This window comes from Pteronotus mesoamericanus, unplaced genomic scaffold, assembly GCF_021234165.1.
Source record: "Pteronotus mesoamericanus isolate MK-2021 breed Mesoamerican mustached bat unplaced genomic scaffold, CSHL_Meso_final contig_116, whole genome shotgun sequence".
Lineage (NCBI taxonomy): Eukaryota > Metazoa > Chordata > Mammalia > Chiroptera > Mormoopidae > Pteronotus > Pteronotus mesoamericanus.
In genome coordinates, this window is record NW_026555027.1 from 13,138,915 (window position 1) to 13,159,476 (window position 20,562).

The 20,562-nt window shown below is 41.4% G+C and overlaps 1 protein-coding gene across 6 annotated transcripts in view; it reads left to right on the forward strand.

Annotated features, from left to right (window-relative positions):
- Positions 1-8,958: 8,958 nt before the first annotated feature.
- The window catches only part of APP (amyloid beta precursor protein), a 228,924-nt gene continuing 217,320 nt past the window's right edge, over positions 8,959-20,562 (forward strand). For 4 of the 6 annotated variants that reach the window (XM_054579515.1, XM_054579519.1, XM_054579524.1 and 1 more), the window contains exon 1: positions 8,959-9,211. In XM_054579515.1, coding sequence (XP_054435490.1) covers positions 9,155-9,211 — 57 coding nt within the window. In that variant the 5' untranslated portion in view covers positions 8,959-9,154. The remainder of the gene's footprint in view (positions 9,212-20,562) is intronic. The other 2 variants (XM_054579534.1, XM_054579538.1) reach the window with 1 other exon arrangement.

The window sequence follows — 20,562 nt, forward strand, 5'->3', positions numbered from 1 at the left end:
ATACTAAAGACATGTTTTAAAAGTTCTAAAACAGGGTCCTATGGAAGAAAGTGAAATCATTCTCTGTATTTAGTCTTTCCCCATATGGCAGAATTGGGACTAATGAATAGAAATGAAGAGAAGCTAAATTTTAGCTCAATGTAACAATAAAAAAAAATTCTGGTAAAATGTTTTTTCCTGAAGATGTATCCCAATAATAGAAAGTAAAGAAGCACAAGCCAAATAATTGTTTCAAGAATATTGCAGGCAAGACACCTGTGCTTGTGGGAGGATCAGACAAGTGATTTCTGAGTTGGGTTCCAACTCTAAGTTTCTTGAAAGATACAGCAACTTTAGATGAAAAAGATGTACTGCTTCACAAAGTATGCCCCGTCTCCCCAGCCCACTCTTTTCATGACTCAGGTCTGGTGAGATCCCAGACCCGGATGCATGACAAAGTGAAATGAGAACAGGGAGTTAAGGGAACTAGGGCCAACCTTTGCCAATACATAGTCACATGACCGCATGCAAGTTACTCCATTTTTCTGGATGGCCAATGAGTCTTCATCAAGTGAAATGCTTGGCCTACCTGAGCACTAGATTCTCTTCAGTTTTAACTCTGTAATGCTAGGTTCTTCTTGAACTCACTGGAAAAGATGGAGAGTTGGAGATGAAAGGGTTCAGTCACAGTGTATTATGGGATGGTGAGGGAAGCACCCTGGCAGGTTCGGACTGAAGAAAATTGTGTTAAATCAAATCCTTCCTTACCAGAGAAGTTCAGCAATGAAACAGAAAGCCGTCTGGGCCAGCCACCCAACATTTTCTCTTCAAGTGTGAAAGGTGAGCACTCGAAACTAAAAGTCCAGGTGAAATTGCTTCTCTCTCCCAAGGGACCAGCAAAGCTCTAAGTTGTCCTGTGCTTTGGTTCATGGAGACTAAATCTTAACATTATCACTGAAGACAAATTCCAAAAAGAAGTAAGCCTTTGAGTGAATGCGCATCCTGTGCTGGCCTGAGCTTCTTCATTATGGTTGAAAAAATATATCTCATGGGTGCTTCCTAGGTGTTGACTTTTTTGAGATAGCATTATAAGACTTGAGTTACTCCAGCTCAGTTTCTAATATCTTGGTTTACCTTCTTTTAGACACAGTCTGAATATGACTTCTGGAGTTGTTTAGAGATTTTTGGTGGAAAAGCACCAAAGAATGTTGGTAGAATCTGATTTTCTTTTAATAAAATTTCCCAGATGCTCCCAAGTAGTTGAGGCTGAAATGGTACAAGTGAGTTTAAGCAAATCTGTTTTCTAAGATTTAAGCTAGGGTTGATGCTAGGACCTTAGAAAACCAAGATGTGTCTTCTCCATTTCTTTCATTTATTTCCATCTCCTTTTACCCTTCCTTGGCAAAAGGAAACAGGCTGCCTTCTTTCCCTTTTAATATATAGTCAGTGTCTTTTACCAGGCTTGACAAACCTACCAGAATAAGGTGGTTACTAGGACTCCTGACCTTGCAAGGCTTAGATAACAGAATCTGTTTTCACTGATAGTTGAAAAACAGAAATAACCTCATTCCTTTTCAAACCCGACTGCCTAAACCTTTCCCTTCTTTTTCTTTATGGTACAATAATGAGGGCTGACAGGGATGCTTGACACCATTAGCAGTAAATGAATTTTTCAATAAGGGCTAACAGAGGAAAACTATGGAAATTCAGACTTACTTGTTTATTTTTCACTCAGAGAGTTCTGTACCTCCTTATTCCTTTGCTCTCTGTGTATACTCTATGAGACATTTCAGCAAAGTCTTCTTAAAATTAATCCAATAGCTGTCTCCTTCGATTCTCCTTCTTGGGTCTCCTCACCCATCTTTACACAGGTCCTGCGCATTTCTTCAGGGCCACTGTCCCGGAAGATTAAAGGCAGTGCAGTGAGCTCAAGTCTCATCCTGAGGCTTATCTTTGTAAACTCGGAAATTCGTCCTCCTTTTCTCATAGGAAAACTGAAAGAGAAACACTCGCAAATGTGAATTCGGTTCTGTCCCATTTCTCCTGGAAACTGGGAAGACACTGGCCATATACTTGCACCTTTGTATTATAAAAATGCGAAGACTCTCATCCAGTACCTTCCATACAACACACATTTTAACTCCTACTTTAAATTTTCAGCATGCTTTTTTATGGCATCTGTTATGTCGTACTTCAAAATGTCTGTCAGTCTAATATTTCTACTTTCTTCCTTTCTTAATTTATCTTCAAGTTCATGTGTGGAAACACCTTTCGATAGGAAGAACCCATCTGCTTTGACAAAAATGTACACTATAAACCTTCTTTTCCTCAAGGGTCTTAGAGAAGAAATCTGAGTCCACTAGCATGCCTTCAAAGCAGAGCCCCCTAAAGCTTGCTTTGTTTACTGCATTAAATCTAAAAATTTGATGCAGTAAATAAAAATAAAGATGATAATGAGGGAGAAAGAGGGATATTGCATAAACAGGTACCTTCTTTAAAACTGAAAATGCTTGGTAGCATTTTTAAAGCATTGTAGGCATTCTAAAGTAAAGATATTTGTTAAATTGTATTTAACCACTTATTTCTCAAACTTATTTGATTACAGAACTCTTTTCATGTATGTATGTACACTGCGGTTCCACGGCACACAGTTTGGAAATTGTGCTAGAAGATGTTATTCTTTGTTTTTCAAAAATTATCATTCTAATGCATCATGTATTGGAAGATAACCTTGAGTAATAAATATAGTTCGCTTCTTTCTCACACAGTATTTACTGCGGTATTTAGGGTTCATCTCACAAATATTAAATCTCTGCATGACTATTTGGTTCTTATGAGTTAAATGCAACAAAACATAGCTGTGCTCTTGTAACATCATGTCGACTTCATCTGAATAGTTTCCATCTCCTCTTTTGCGGATAAATCATCAGTTACCACAGAAAACTTGCAGCCACATCTCCAACATTCATCTCTCATTCTCCTTTTCTATAGTCTTCATTTGCCTTGTTCAAGCTTCTTGCTATGTATGTACTTTTGATCCCTAAAACAAACTGAAATTTTAATTTATTATTCCCATTATTTGAAAAAAATTGTCATGGATGGTGTCCAGGTGAGACAGAACTGGGTGCAAGTCCTTCCTTCTCCACCCCTTTCTGGCTTGGTTACCTTCTCACCTCCTCATTTGTGACCAGGAAGGTTAACCCAACACAAGTCTCAAGTAACTATGAGTTTTTCACAACCTTTTGACAGGTCCTGTCTCTGGTCATGCCTGGAAGTGCTCGCATACCCTTCCCCTATTCTTTCTGATGCCAACTTTTCCATCCCCCAAATTTCCCTGAACCACTCCTCCACACCAATAATGGACCTTTCTCTAGAAATTTTTAGAGTATGTCAGTCTGACAGGGAAGCCTGTAGTGAGCAGCAGCTTCCCGCTGCCCATTCCACTTGAGTTAAATTCCTCAGCTTCTCAAACATCAACATGCCACCCCTCTCTGCCAGCTCCCACTCATCAGCTTCATCATGAGCACTCGATACATCTACGTAGTCTTCCTTAGAACGTCCTCTTTTTTGCTGTCTTTACTTTTCTCCTTGAGTTTGCTATCAAATCCCTTGGGGCAGGTGGGGAACCCCTCTCCCTGAAATCCCTAACATACCTGTGCCAGTGCTATAGGTTTGTAACTCTAATTTTATTTTTCTTGCTTTTATTTTTTATTTATTTATGTTTTAAATTTATTTTTAACTTTTAAATCATGCTTATTCTATTACAGTTGTATCAATTTTCCCCCGTTACCCCCCTCCTCCCATCCCACCCCCCACCCCCAGCTCCCACAGTCAATTCCCACTCTGTTGTCCATGTCCATGGGTCATTCATACATGTTCTTTATCTAGTTGCTTCCCCTTCTTTCCACCATTGTCCTCTTTCCCCATCCCCTCTGATCACTTTCAGTCTGTTCCATGTTTCCATGCCTGTGGCTTACTTTGTTCATTAGTTTATTTTGTTGAATAGGTTCCACTTATAGGTGAGATTATTTGGTATTTGTCTTTCACCGACTGGCTTATTTCCCTTAGCATAATATTCTCCAGTTCCATCCATGCTGTTGCAAAAGGTAGGTGTTCCTTCTCTTTCTTTTCTTTTTCTTTCTTAAATGCAGATTGATTTTATTTTTTTAAACTCTAATTTTCTTTTGATCAATTTACATATATACACACAAATACTTTATACCAAATTGTGCTTACTGATGCATGTTTTTCACCATACCTTTTTTTCCCCGGATATTTTTCTCATATAAACACTTCAAGGGGAGCAAATGTATCAGTGGAAGTGCAAAAAGGTTGATTGATCGACCAATACTAAACTCTTTCTTTCTTATGACTATTATTCACTTTAAATACAATAAATTCACATGGACCAAAAAAAGCCCATTAAGAGATATGGCAAATTTGGATGTTTGCTTCAGGATAAAAGTTGTACACTGAATGAGTAGGAAGTCTTTATTTGTTTGTTGGTTTGTGTGTTTGTTTTATCATTCAGGATGTTGTTTATTTACAAAACATATTCATGAGTACTGAGGGTTTACCTGCTGGAATCTTCCCATTTATTTTAGGTTTAGGTAACATTCTCTGGCTACAGCCTTCACCTGGATCTTGAAAGGTGAGCCACTCATCAGACACTACAGAACTTCTCTCTCCTTAAAGGGGAGCACATGAAGGACAATCCTTAGGTATGATCTGTGTGGAGATAATGAAGCTGTGGCTTTCCGCTCTGGGGCAGGACACTCTGTGACCTTTCTGCAGGACGTGGTCAGTCCCTTCTGATCCTCTCAGCACCTCTGAGAAGCAACCTTTCCGCACCTTGTGCCCTCTCGACACAGGGTATGTGTCCTTCACACACCTGGCACCCCACCTTGGGAGGCACTATGCAAAATGGCAGCCTGCGTCACAGTCAGGGCTATCCTGGTCGCTTCAGTGACAGCTAACTTTAATCTCTGTTCTCTCAAGAAAAGTGAATTCTGTTGTAAACCAGGCACTGTGCTAGGTGCCTTCGCACTTTGTCATCGCCTACCTGATGACAAGGACATTTTGGAAATGGAGGCTGTGGTAGGTTCCATGACCATTTCCAAAACTGGTGTGAAGTGGTCAAGTTTTCCCAAAGCCTGATACGTTTTCCACCAATCCATATCACTGCCCTACGGTTAAAGTTCTCTAAAGATGCAAATCCTGCCTCTGGATTGATTTTCACACTTCCTGCTTCCGGGGTCGGCATGAATGTCCGTTTCTTTCTCTTCTTTTCTTCTTCCCTTTTATTCCATAAAGTATGGGAATATTCTTTTAAATTAGTCCTTGTGGCAACATCCAGAGAGATGCCAAGTGTGCTCATTCATTGAGGGAAGTCCAAGTGAGGACACAGCAAGAGGGTGGCCACCTGCAAGCCCAGGAGAGAGGCTTTAGAGAAATCCAGCCCTGGAAGAACCTCAGTCTTGGACTTCCGCTTTCTGGAACTGTGAGAAGTTAAATGTATGTTGCTTAAACCACTCTGTGGTATTTTGTCATTGTAGTTCTAGCAAACTAATACAGATTTTAAACATCAACACAAGTTTAATATTTGATAACATTTTCTAAAGAAAAAAGTAACAGGCCATTTTATTTCTTTTCAGAGCCAGACGATCCTGGAAGAGATAAGCTAGCTGCTGGGGATCATGGTGCAATGTCAATGCGTGACAGAAAGTAGAACTGTTCAATTTCTATTTTGTTTTCCTATTGAAAGGAATGCTCTTCCAAATAAAAAGGCAGAAGTACCACTGGTGACTGGTAATCAAGGTCAGAGATTAAGGATAGGATCAAAGAACAAGTCATAGCTGTTTGTGCTATGATCCTATCCTTAAATCAGTACATAATATTGGGTCTGTTATAAGCTGATTTATGCCTCTCTCCCAGATTCATATGTTGAAATTCATGTTAATATCTTACTCCTGAATACCTTGGAGTATGACTATATTTGGAGGTAGGGTTTCTAAAGGGGTAATTAAAGTGAAGTCATTAGGTGGGACCCTAATTCAGTATGACTGGTGTCCTCCTAAGAGATCAGGACAGAGACACCCACAGAGGGAGGACCATGAGAAGTCATGGAGAAGGCCGTCTGCAAGTGCAGGAGAGAGGCCTCAGAAATAATCAACCCTGCCAATACCTTAATCTTAGGCTTCCAGCCTCCAGAACTGTGAGACAATAAATGTGTGTTGCTTAACCCTCCCAGTCCATGGTACTTTGTTATGGCAGCCCCATAGAAAACTATCACAGGGCTCATCTTTTGGCTTAGGTTGATTGTTTGGGGTAACATTTGTGGGGCATAGATAATATCCTAAACATAAGATAACGCAGATGTGGTTCACAGCAATATGCGTAATGCAGATTTGGGAGAATTGACGGCCAGTGTGACCAATCTGAGTTGACAAAATTGAATGGCCACGTTAGGCTGCACACCGAGAGGGACAGCAGACTACTCCATGCTGCAGCAGTCAGAGCCCTTGTGGAGTATGGTAAACAAGCCAGAACACAGAGGAGCGTGGCCAAGACTTGAAAGGAACTAGAAACCACGCCCTCTGCCCACCTGTTGTAGGAAGTGCATGTGTCACCTTGTGAGGAGAGGACTCCAGAGGCTGAAGCAGCATGAAAACTCCCGGCAAACACGTAAGGGTACGTGGTGTGGAAAAGGTTTATTCTGCGGGGTCACAGGGGTACAAGTATCTCTGAGGGGGAGGTTTAAGAAAAGGGAATGAGATAACAACTTTATAGAAACCAGAACAGCCCACAGACAGAATGCCCCATCTGAAGGGATAATAGATGTCTCAGAAGTTGAGGCATTTAAGTCTAGCTTGGGGACATTGTGGGGATATCCAGCCAACTGGTGGTTGGTCCTCTGGTCGGGCTCTATCTAGGGAAGTTCCTCCATTCCCCTCCAGGATATCAGAAAGATACCTCAGGGCAGGAGATGGCATTAAATGCAGAACAGAGAAAGAGGCTGAGAAGTGAAAGCCATCAGACCTCCGAGTGGTAATGGAACCAGAGAAAATGTAAAGATTGTCCATCATTCTGACAGTCAGCCGTTAATCAGGTTTCCCTTGAGAACATCTCATCCAGGCAATGTGAGAGTGTGGTGAAATTCAACAGCGGAAAGGGAAACTGCTAAATCTAAAAATCTTTATTTTTATAGATTATAACCTCCCAATATTTTTGAATGGTGTGCTCAATAAAAGTCCCTTACTTTTAAAAATTGCTTCCTCCCTCTTAAGGCCTGCAGCCTGTGCAGTCACACAGAACCTCGTGCTCAGAAGGGCCTCACGGTTAGTTTAGCAATCTGTGTCACCAACTTAAAATTCGTAATTTTGGAGGAAAGGGGTCCTGCCTTTTCATTTCGTACTAGAACCCACAAAATTTGTGGCTGGTCCTGCTCCCTTCCCATCGTCAAGTCGTACTTCTCTTTGGATTCAGATGGTTTCAATTGCTCATACAAACCTTGGACAGTCAGGGAATTAGGGTGCTGGGTAAATGTGTTTGGGAAGCAACTGGGTTCTGCTGTCACTTAGGCTTTTCCCTGCAGTACCGACTTCCTATCACTTGCTTGTTGTCAGACTTGGGAGTTCCTTCGTTTCAGTTTCCTGGCTTATATAAGTGGAAATAATAATAGCAAGGGCCTCATTGGCTTTTTTAGGAAGTATTGTAAGGCATGTAAATAAATATTGCATTATAACAAATATTTGTTATTACTTGTTAAGGACTTACAAAGGACACTCAGGGGAAAAAGCAACCCAAGGGTCAGCATGTGGGCGGGGGGGGGAGAGGCGAAAAGAGCATAACCTGGCAGATAAATGCTGACTTCTCAGGAACTAAGCCTCCACGACCCTGCCTGAGCCATGACCCTACACATTCCCTCCCACTAGCCCCACTGTGGCCTGAGGCTTGGTGACCATGCTCCTTCAGGTCAAGAGGCATGGAGACACCTGGATAATTCTAGATCATTCTAAGATACAATAGAGAACAAGGACATACGTTCTATGGAGAACATAACAAAAATAAATGAGACTGGAGATGGAAAACAACAAGGACAGAGTTTGCAGTCAGAAGTTCTTAGTTATGGGGGTCAAAGAAGAATCATCTTTACAAACCTTTTCCCTCTTAACTTTCTCTTCCTCTCCCATCTCTAACATATGTTCCATCCCTGCCAGACCAAAAAAAAAAAAAACCAAAAAACAAAAACCCTGCTGACCAGCGCCTTCTCTAAAGAGAAAAAAAAAACACTCCCCCCTCAAAAAAACCCAAACATCTCAACAATTAAACAAAAAAAAATTTTTTTAAACCTTTCTTTCAAGGGTAAGTAAGTGGGTCGCCAGCTTCCTCACTAGGTCCAACTCCTTTCTCCTCGGGTTCGTTCTAAAGATAGAAATTCCAGGTTGCTTGTAGCTGCTTTTAAAGGGGCGAGGGGGGGCAAGAAATGAGGCGTTTGCTCTCTAAACAAGGGAAGAAGACATTCCATTTCCTTTAAGCTTATCTCGTTCCCATTCTCTTTTAAAAACGCCTCCACTTTTCCAAACCGAGACCAAATCGAAATGCAGGTAAAAACGCACCCAAGCAGCAGCCCCATACGACATCCCTGTGCGGCCTGCGGGGTCGGATGAGTCAAGCTCACGGGAACGAGCGGAGAGCGCTCCCGACTTTTTTTTTTTTAGAGCCCATACGTCCTACAACTCACCTTTCCCTGCTCCTGCACTGCCCCTCTCCTGGCCCTACACTCTCCCTTCTATTGCTCCTGGGGCCCAGGTGGCAGGCTGCCGTAGGGGCGCCCGGGGTACTGGAAAAGCAGGGGGGGCGCTGCACCTGTGGGCGCCCGGGAGGGGGGGCGCCTCTCCAGGCCCGAGCGCGCGCAGCTCCCCGACGCCTCCGCTAGGGGTCTCTCTCGGGTTCCGAGCGGGTTGGGCCGCATCAGCTGACTCGCGGGGCTCCGAGCCCTGCAGCCGCTCTCCTGCTCCGTCAGTTTCCTCGGCAGCAGTGGGAGAGAGCACCCAGAGCAACGCGATCGCTGGGGCCATCGGAGACAGCGACGGCGGCAGCAGCACTGGCAGAGCAAAGGCGCGGCGGACCGCACTCGCACAGCAGCGCATTCGGTGCCCCGCGCAGGGTCGCGATGCTGCCCGGTTTGGCACTGGCCCTGCTGGCCGCCTGGACGGCTCAGGCGATGGAGGTGGGTGCCGCCCTTCGGAATGGGGGGAGGGGGAACAGTGTGGAGCCGATCCCCCCCAAGTCTTTTAACCCAGAGAAACTGGGTTGGGGGCAGTCGAAGAAACCCCTTTCCCTTCGGCGCCCAACGCCCCCACTTGCGGGCGCTCTGCGCATCCCTGTTTTCGGCCCAGCCCTGTCCCGAGGACGCGGAGAGGGAGCAGGCTCCCGGGTCCGCGCTACTCGGGGGCGAGTGGAGGAGGCAATCCTGAGCCCAGACCCTGACCGAGTCCCTGCCTGCCGGCAAGGGGCTGGGGCCTGTGGCGGGGGCCAGAGACATCCAGTTGAAGCACGTGGAGTAAAACCGAAAATGCAGCGCCCCTGTATCTGTCCCCAAATCGTAATCGCTGCCCTTCCCTTTCTCGCGGGCCCTGTGGAGGAGGAGTCGGGACAGCTAGGAAAGCTACCTCCTCCCCCCACTTCCCTTCGCCTTTTCCGCCCCGTTTCACCTTCCCTTCGCATCCCCACCACCCCGTCCCTGCCCGATCTTCTTTGCCTTCTCCTCTTCGCGGCGACTGGCGGCGGCCTCCTAAGTGCGACCCCTGCCAGGGTCGCGCACCACCTTCCGCGGGCAAACTTTGTACATTTCTGCGTCTCCCTTTTGTGTTAAGTTCGAGAGATGGGGAGAGGTCGGAGACCCACAGGCACCTCGCACCTTCCCCCAGCCTGGACGTCCTAGGGGTTCGCTCGCACCTTCAGCTTCTTCCGGAGGAGAATGTCCCCGGGAACAAAAGCCGCGACACCCCGCCCTCGCCAGCCCGGGGCGCGGTGAACTGAGCCTCATTAGGCTGTGCGCCACCGAGGCTCCCGCCCGACTCCCTGCCCTGGCGCTGCGCGTCAGTCCCGGAGGGGGCTGGGGTGCTGCTGGCGCTGCTTCCCACCCCCATCACCTCTGAGACTTGCTAATTCTCTGCGGGGCTGTGAGGTCTTTAGTGAGAAATACGCGGAGAGCGGGGTATGCAAATAGAAAGGGCTGTATCGAGTGGTGCGGAGTCACGAGCTCTCCCCTCCTGAGCATCAAAGGAGGCGTTTGTCTGATTAAAGTGCGGCCTCCTCCCTGGCAGCGCTGGGCACTCTGGTGTAGAACTCCTTGGGGGCGCGGGCTGTTGGGGAGGGTCCTCTGAGTCTTTTTTTTTAGGGTGCAGATAAAAGGATTGAATTGAGTGAAGATTAAGACGGAGAAGATGGCGCCTCTGCAGTGCAGCAAAGAAAAGCTGTGTGAAGGCTGCAGCCTGGCGAAATCCACCCACCACTAGGTGTATAACAAGTCTTACCCATTCATCCAACTCTGGAACATTCAGTTAGCGCTTGTGCAAAATGACTATTTTTTTCTTTTTATCTAAAGATGCTTAGAAGTTGTTTGCGTGACAACTGGGGCAGAGGAGTTGCATTTCGCATCGGTGGGTTCCCATTCGGGATTTTACCATTGGCAACCTCCGCTCCCAATTTCTTCCCCCTCCTGTTTCTCTACCTCACGGTAATTTTCCAAAAAATCAATTTCCGGGCAAGTGTTTTTCTGTAATTTTACTGACAGTATACAGACTATCACACCATTACAATTTTTTAGTCCCTAATTTACGGTCATTGAACTTTTTCTTCTCATGTATTTTACATACAAGTAGCTTAGGAAGTGACTTAGGGCTAGTTAAATTGCTTTAAGAGTTAAAGAATCTGGTTTTCCATATTTTAAAAAACATTTAATCAAGGAAACTCATGTTTCCCATGACTTAAATTTACTCCTACAATTATTTTTTCCTGATTCATTGACCATATTTAAAAACACAAATTAAGTAATTAAAGTAATATTATAAGCTTTATAGTTGAAGCTTTTGTCAAAAAATAAATACTGAATTTTCCTGGGCAGTTATTTTCTCTGCATAAAGAGGAAGCGTGTAGGGAAATGTTATTTTTTTTTTTATTTTAGCTATTGATTGCATTTCTTTGCTTCTTGCCATCTTTTCGGACATTTTCACTGCTAATCACCTCCTGCAAAGGGTGGCGGTGAGGTTCACATTAGTCCATTTTTCCAAGCGTTGCCGGAAGACTGGTATTTCACTGCAATGAGGTTTGAGGGGGACTTACCTCGCTGTATCTGTGGCCACTGAAAAGATGCAGTTGTGACCTGATTGTCTTTTGTAGGGCTCAGGAAGTAGGTCTGCTGCAGGTGTCTCTAAAAGAGAAACCAGTAAGGGCGGTAATAATGGGACCTCAGCTTTTGGTGGAAGTGTTATTACATGGGCTGATGATTTTGCCTGGTGTTTCAGCAGAGGATGAGTTGTTTGTTTGTTTGTTTTTAAGAAAAAAAAAACCCCAACATTCATTCTTATTTCCTTAAATTTTCTTCTCCTTAAAGTTTTATTTTCCTATATTGGGGGGTTTAATCTAATCACAATTACCTACTTCGATATGGTGCTAATGCATAGATTGTAGAAACCTATCCATACTGACAAGTAACTGCTTAAAGGCAGACACCTTCACACATAGGGTATTGAAGCCAAGATTTGATGGTGAATCTCTGAAGTGTTTCTTGCTAATCAATGGAAAGCCATGAGAACCAGCAGAGCACAAAAGCTTCTCTTTTGTCACCCTATCCAGCAGGGGCGCCTAATGGCACTTGCGATGCTATTAGTACTACAGACAAGTACTCCAGAGAGACTGAAGATCCCTGGTTTTGACAGGAAATGAAAAGGAACAGGCATCTAAATCACAAGTTTAAGTTAGGAATAACTGACTAAAAAATGAAAATAATGTGGTGCATTGAATCAAGGAAAATGGGTTTCATCTGCAGATAAGGCTTTCTCCCTGTTGCTGGAGGATCCCTATGTTATGGTGCTGTTTATGGCATACTAGAGACTTCTGTACAGATATTTGTGTGAAGATGAATGGTTGTCAGTCATTCTAGAAATAAGCATACCTATTATGTACTTTTTATGTGATCACTAAACTACCGCTGAAGAAGTGTGATCAAATTCTGTAGAAAGTGCATTCTATTGGTGCGAATGTGATCTAGGTGGGGACAAGTAGTATCACCTTAAGAGACCTAGAAAAAAAACCTGTCATAATAGATCCTGTGATCTCTGCCTTATTATTTCAAGTACGGAAAGCAAAGATAAACCTTATCGGTGTGCTTTAGGTGCAGAGTTCCAGGATGCAAGGTTTAGTGTGCATATACCTCATTACTTCCTGCCCTCACTCCACCTCCCAGGAAGTTTGCAGAGTAAATAAGACAGGCACACAATTGATTATAAAAGACAATAGAAAGTGTCACGTACCAGGAGGAAAGTACAGGTTAAGTGGGACTCTGAGTAAAAGTGGTAACAGTCTAAACATGTATATATAAAGAATAAAGTAACAGCAGTAGGATGAAATGATCCCTGCGTGTCACAAGTATGTGTTCCTGACACAGTCTTTCCTAGAAGTCAGCCGGGCAACTGCTCGGCCAGCTGCCTGCTCAGCAGCCCAGCACCAAGGAATAGACTAGAGTCACACACAGTAACTATGCTATTCAGTCAGCTTTTATTGAATGCAGGTTCACTCAAAGTAGAATGTCAACATACATTAATATCCTACTCAACCTAAGAGAATTAAAACACACACACGCACTCACAGCACAATCAGTGGGGGATAACGAACTCAAGTCCCAGAGTCTTATTCTGCATGTTTAGGAGACAGCACGGTGAGCAAGGGAGTCATCAATGACTTGCAAGAAAGGACCTCCGGAGTCACGTGGGCAGCAGGGCAGACGAAGTTCTCAGTCCGGCAGGGTAAGCCTCTGGCACCCAGTGCCAAGGGAGATCAGCGTGGCGTGGAGCAGCACCCTGCTGTGTGGAGCTCGGCTGTCTCAGCAGTGGTCTGGAGCCTGCCTCAGTTATACCTTGGAAGTGGTGTACTCCACTCTTCTGGGTCTTTTCGATAAGTACCTTGGCACCCCTGATGCAAAGTATGGAATTTGCCCAGGAGCCTCTGGGTGGTACATGGCTATTCTGCTTGACACCCCTGATGGCAAGTGCAGAGTTTCCCCAAGAGCCTATCTGTAGGTGGTCCTCCTCTGCACATGGCTCTTCTGATCACATGTGCAGATATCTTAAGTGTGTCTCCTTGCCGGGTGTGCCTGCTATGACTATATATTTTCCCTCTTGAACCAAAGTGTCATGGCTGACTGGCAGCCATCTTGGTTGACATGAGTGACTCCACTTTGTTTTGTATACTTTATTCTATCTTGACCTGACCAATGCCATTTTATTGGTCCTGCTCTCCATATTGGGGAGTTTCCTAGTAGTTCATATACAGCGAGGTTTGTATGCTTATTGGAGGGATGGAAGTTAAGTCATTTTGTTTACATGCCTCTCTCTGCCTTTCCCCTCTCAGACAGACACCCACACAGTCTATAATTTCACCTGAGGGGGTGGGCGGGGCATTTGTCTTCACTTCCCCCCACCCCTAGAGCCAGGCAGGAAAGAGAAGGTTCCTAATAAAAGATGAGCAAGTCTGGAGGCTGATTTTGTGTTTCTCTCCATCTGCTCATTAGTAGGGACATTTTTATTGATCCTCCTTTTTGGATCTAATCCTGTCCCGCAACTCTTATGATGCTGTGATGAATAGAACAGTATTTTCCTTCAGGAAGCTTCCAGTCAATTGGGGAAGACAGAAAATACAGAAATGATGATAAATGTATGTTTATGAACTATGACATGCCGAGACAGAGAGTAAAGGTGTAGGGAAGATTCTGGAGAAGAGTGGGGAGTTGAGGGGGGTTTAAGGTAAGAGGCTGAAAGCAGGATCCAAGAGCTCTGTGTCTTCAGTAAGACCTTGACTCAGGACGGACAGGACCAAAAAAGTGGTTCACTGGGCAGCAACAAGGAAGGTGGAGAAAATAAACTGTTTCATTTGTTTTTTGTGGGTTTTTTTTACCTCTCCATGTTCAGCCTATGAAATGGATTTCTTCTCTTAGTGGGTTAGCAGATACAAATATTTGGAGTGGGATGGATGCTGAATATCATCTGCAACCCCCTGGGAATGCCGTCACCCTGTCTCCCTGCCCGGGCTCAGACACACCCTCCTGAGTGGGGGGAGGAGGACGGGGGTGGGGGGCAGGTGGAGGCAGCTGAGCTGAAGGAATGCACACGCCCCCTGAATGAGAGCAAGTTTAAGCAATACAGTATCTGTTACTCAATCTTTTTGTGTTATAAGTATATATAAGTACCTGAACCCTCAAACTGAATTTGCAAATGAAAACCATAATGAAGAGGAAAATGTTATGTAACTTTTTCTTCAGTTTAACGTGGATAGCTTAAAAAATATAACCGTTTCAGTGAGGATACTGGTGTCTTTCTTTGAAAAAAATATTCGGTGAATTCTTCTCTTCAGATTAATTCTGATTAATCTGGTACCTTTTTAGAAGTAGAACTCCACTAAAAACTGAATTTAAATGACCATTCTAGGATTAAAATGTCATCCAAAAAAAAAAAAAAAAAAAAGCCTGGACATGTTCATCAATTATAGTTCTCTGAAAAAGTGATGCTTAATGGTTAATTTGCTGTTTAATCTGGGGTGGGTACAGAGGATTCAGGTTCACACATGTGAGGTCTTAGTGTGCAAAAAGGGAGCTAAGAGGCCATTTTATTTAGATTTAGTTTGTGCGGCTATATTTTAAAAAAATGCAATACAGATTTAGCTTGAATTTTGTTAAGATTGTAGTATTTTATGAGGGAAGGTGGTGGTTGAAATAGGGAAGATGAAGGGTTTTTAAAAGCTCAGCTTTACGGAAAGCGTGGAATTGTTCCCACATTTGTCACGTTGATTTCAATGCCAGTGAGATGTCGGAGTCATTGAGTTTCTCACGTGTCCAGGGGAGGTAACATCCCTCACGGACCAAAAACGTAGAGTGGGGCAACATTGCCTGGGCTTAAATCTTGCCCTTGGCATCCTCCCTTTTGAGCTACTGACTGTGGGCTAGCCCTCTGCTTCAGTTTTTTCTTGTAAAATGGGAATAATAAGGTTTCTGGTTGTTGAGGATCATTGAGGTAATACATATGTAAAATACTTGAAACAGTATATGACTTAGTATATATGTAACATGATGGCATCTTGTCAGCACTGTTAGTGATTGCGCTGTGTATAATGACGATGATGATGTAAGATGGATATGTTTAAGTCTCACACGTAGTTGAAAGTTTAAAAAAAACTATCATTTTTCACTTATTGACTAGTGCATGTAACAACCACCAGCTAAGACTATTACAAGAAATTGGCAATTTGTTCTCTATAAGAAAAAAATGAATTTGATTTAAATTAAAAAATAACATGGCATAGATAAAAAATTTTAGAATACATGTTATAAAATTTTACTTATTAAGTACTTATATATTTTATGTTTCAGTTAGCTTTTTGTTAAACACTAAAGTAGCTCGTGCGCATTGGAAATTTTAAACTGCACATAAATGTCTAAAAAGCATAAAGAGTTTTCAAGCAAATGGGAAAGACCTGTTTTAAATGTGTGCATACTGGCAGCTTGCCACACGTCTTAATATTACTGGCTCGATTATTAACTCAGCTATTAGATGACTGTCGGCTGTGTGCAAAGAGCTATGAACAAGCTTGGTTTAGTTTTCAGCAGAACCTTTTCTAGAAAAGTGAATAACAAGTTTTGCCAATCTGGGCAGAAGTAAAAGATTTCATATGCCAGCAAAAGATTTTTGGTCTTGGAATGGAAGCTTGAAATGATCTTCACGAGAGTATGAGGACATCAAAAAACAGACTGAGAATGCAGTGATTCCGTACGAAATTTATTTTCCAAATAAAATGAATGATACTACGAGTCAGATGATGGCTATCACATCTTTAACAGTTTATAGTGATCTGCTACCTAATTAAAAGACTTTTAAAAGTAATATATTTTTGCTCATTGTAAAAGAAGAGGTTTTCAAGCTCAATTTCAATGGTAGGCTAAAGATACTTGAGAATACAGGAAATTGGTGTTGCTGTGGTTAAAGGATGTGACGCATTGAAGAATCAATAAACAAAGTCCCAAGGAATCTCTGGGCTTTTGTTGCGCCAGTCCATGTATTTATCACTGTCCTGTTCAATAAAAAAAAAAAAAAAAAAAAAAAAGAGGGTTTAAGTGAGAGGTGGTAGTTATTGCATGCTTGGAATAAACATCCTGCCCAGAGGAGATAGCAGGGAGGGATGAATGAGATAGTATCACAACCATATATATAAGGGTCACTGAACAGAGATAAGAAATAAGCAAGATAAACACGCCAGAAAAAGCGAAAGAACAGTAAGCCTGTTTTGGAGATGAACAAATTCGAGAATTCTAAAGGTCTTATTAGTGATAGGCCCCAGTGTGTGTGCTGCTTAATTGCCAGATGGTCTTTCTCTCTGATTTTTCTTCCCAAGTTCAGATGATTTTTAGCTGAGACATTTGATTTAGCTAAAAAAGTTACTTTTTCTGGTGATGTATTTTGTTGACATGGAATTGTTATTTTTGGCTGATTTCTTTCTTAAAGAAACTAATAATTTGTCCTGTGCTCTTAATTCACATCCAAAGAAGCCCACGTATCTGTCTTCATTGAAGAATATAAGGCATCTGAGTGACTGATAACTCACTTTTTACCCTTAAAGGATACTGCAAGAATAAGAGATCTGCTACATCAAGAAAGGTCATTTGTGTTAAGTGAAGAAATGCATTATTACTCTTGTGGCTTTGTTATAGTTTGACCCCGTGGAGATATTTTACTGGAAGAAAATGAAGAGGTTTAATCCCACCCATGAGCGAGATTTGTGTACTTTAGACTTGACCTCTTAACTCTGTTACCATAAACTCATTTGTTTAGTTTTTTGTGTCTGCACATGCTTGATTACAACAAAATTACTGAGGCAACATAATTTTTATTTTTAATCAAAAGAAAAGAAACTAGTATTTTTAATGAGGTTTGATTAATCCAAAAAAAAAAGACTTTTTATATCTGTTCCTCCTATTGGATGCATTTTCAAAAGCATAATTACTGTTTTTATAAATAACCACTGACATGGAATTAATAGACACATGATAAAGATGGATGGGCACTATTTCTTAACCATATTTATTGATTTTTTTCATCTTTCATAAAAACCTGCATTTACTTTGAAGGCTGGGCCTCTAAAACCTATTAAATTGTTTTTTAAATCTTAGCTTCAGAGACTAACATTAAAACCTATCACATGAGAAAAGTGGTAATTGAAAGCAAATATCCCTAATACTGATGCTCTTAACTGCTTCTTATGCTTTGTTTAAAATAAATACAGCTTTGCCATTGCAGAATATTGGTTTGAAGATATAAGTGATGAGTTCTTAAGAAACTACCATAAAAACATGCAAATATGCAAACTAATTCTAAGAATTAATCACAGATACTTATGTATTAAGTAAATTAGCAATTTGAAGTTAGAATCAAGTTTCTATAGAAAAATTACTAGCTTATTTTTATAGACAGAAATGTATAATCTTATGGGCACACCCAGAAAAGGGAATTCATTCCTACATTTAACAGATGTTTCTAAGGTTCCCCACCCTCCTGGGAGCTTATGGTATAAAAAGGGGCAGACAAAATAAACAGGAAGTAGTGGAGGATGTTCACTCCATTACTGAAGTTGGTTAAGGGATATGTTACATGGAAGTCTGTTGTGGGTGTGATATGTTATGTGGTATTACCAGGAAAGGTCTCGGACCTGGTCACCACCCCAATGTAAACTTTGATATCTGGAGCAGAGACTATATGTTAACTGGGGACAGTGGATCTACTCTGGAGTGGTTAAATATTAAAAACAAAACTGATGAGGGAGAGAAGTTAATATTGTGATCACAATTTCTTATAATTTATTTCATCACTCACCACAATGCCTTACATTTACTAGATATCTGACCAATATTTTCAGTGTGTATTCAAGCAGTTTTACAACATGGTGGTAAAGAATTGTGTGCTTGATTTTTGAAAGTTGAGTTCATTTCTCTTGTGTTAAAAAAAAAAATGTGAATGACACCTAACTCCAAGCTTAGAGAGAAAAATTAAAGCCTTTTAAGTAAGATTTATTTTTCAGCCTTTTCTGGAACGTCTTGTTGTGAAAAGGTTTTATGAATGCTGTCAATAACTTAACAATGATCAGTTATTTACACTCTTATCTCAGAAATTGGTCCAACAGAGAAATACTTCTTTCTTGAAATATTTTATCAGTCCTCTAATTGATTGAGACACTTTCACTTGAGGGAGCCCAGAAATGATTTTGTTTGCATAAAATAGTGCATTTTAGAAAGAAAATGTTGTGTATTGGACTTAAATGGAATGGTCATCAAAATGAAAATTTCATTATCATTATTTTTGGTTTGCTGCCTTTTTTTTTTTTTTTTTTTTTTTTACCATTTTACAGCTAATAGTTACATTTTAGTTTAATGTGAACAGGATCAAAATTGGCCCCTTAAGAAAAAAAAAATGAATTGTTACTTCCGTTCTCTAAAAGAATTTTACTTTTCAAGTTCAAAGGTTTGAAGCCAATGCCCCTATATGCTATTAACTTGACAGACATTGAAAATCTAATCGAGGTCATTATGATAAGCCTTGTATCTTGCTAGTGCTTTGTCAGGCTTGTTTTTGATGTTTTGTATTGTGTTAAATCTTCTTACACCACAGAATCTCAGAAATTTAAATCCAAGAAAAGTATTGTAAGTCAATTTTTAAAATCCTATAGTTATTGTGAGTTGAGAAGGTTCTTGGCTAACTGATAGGATGTTTGAACGTGAAGGGGTTTGTGTATTGCTGTTGATTTGAGGAATCATGATGGGCTCTGCTTTCAGGAGTACATTTGTGATAAAATTGCACTTTTGGGATTATTACATACTAGCTCAGTGATGTATGAGAGGAAGAAATCCTCTGAGGGTAGCCATGTGACTGGATGGCTGAAATAGAGTAGAAACAATGCGGCAGGACAGAGATGTCATTAAGACAGCGCATGGCCCTGGAACTAGGGACAGAGTAACTTGTCAGCATGGTCATTCAAGATATCCAGGACAAAGATAATGAATTCAGTGACAGAGAAAGCATACTTAATAATCAAGATGGAATGCAGACCTATCTTGTTCCCAGGCAATTCCTTTCCTTTACTGCATTTGTCATTTGAATATTTCACTTCAACTTTTGTGAGACTCAAAGGTCAAATTTGTATCATTGCAAATTTTCAGAGTCATGTTGTAAGGACACAGAAGGGCAGTATTCTGTATGTTTGGAGTATTTCTTGTATGTATGTGTTATTACTTGCAGTTACTGATTTCATAAAGAGCCGATAAAAAATGAGAAAAAAATGTTAATATAAGTTTCCCCCCCCCCCGGAAAAGAAAAGACACTCGTTAAAACAGCATTCTAAAGGTTTCTTACAATGTGTAAAATTATTTATACTTTTTAAAAAATCTGACACATGACCACATTGCTTGTTTGCTCATTCATCTCAGAGTGGAACACATAAAACATAAACCCAAGCCCATATTTCGATTATTCTGTTAGCAGACAAGGGGAAGGTTTAATGAAGTATATTTAATTGGTTGTTTGAATTATGTATTCCTTTGTTCTGTTTCTACTCCAAGATTTTTCCAGGCACTTGTGATTGACTTCTGTGATACACTGATTTAGAGTTACGGTTTTTTTAAATTAAATTTATGTGGCTAACATTGGTTAATAACATCATATAAATTTCAGGTGTACAACTTTAAAATACAGCATCTGTATACTCCATTGCATATTTTTTATTATTAACTTACTGTATTTTTCTTCCCCTTACCTTGAATTTTTTAAAACCTCATTTATTTTATGGACATATACTAGATGCCTTCTGTGCTTCAGTTACAGAAGCCTTGGTATTAAGTAGGGCTGTAAGTAAACAGAGAAGTAACTCAGTTTGTACCATGAAAGATTTTGTGCCCTGATGGGGAAGAGATGTAGAAATAATTAGGCACATTGTGCCAAAGGCTGCAATGGAAGAATGTACAAGTCTTCATAGCAAAGGCAGGCAGCATTTGAACTAGATTTCAAGGATGAGTGGAGGTTAACTAAAGCATGGTAGGGTTTCCAGACAGATCTAACAATGAAGATACAGAGATTGAATGTGGGAAGCTATGAAAATATGTGGGTGGCAAAGATGGTATAGACCGTAGGAGATTCAGGACTTTGAATGTCTTGATGAGTTGGAGCTTCATTTGCTCAGCAATGTTGTACTGTTAAATGCTCCTACAGTAGGGGTAGCCATTGATGATAGTAGTTCAGTCAGTTATGTTTAGGAAACTTTGTAGAA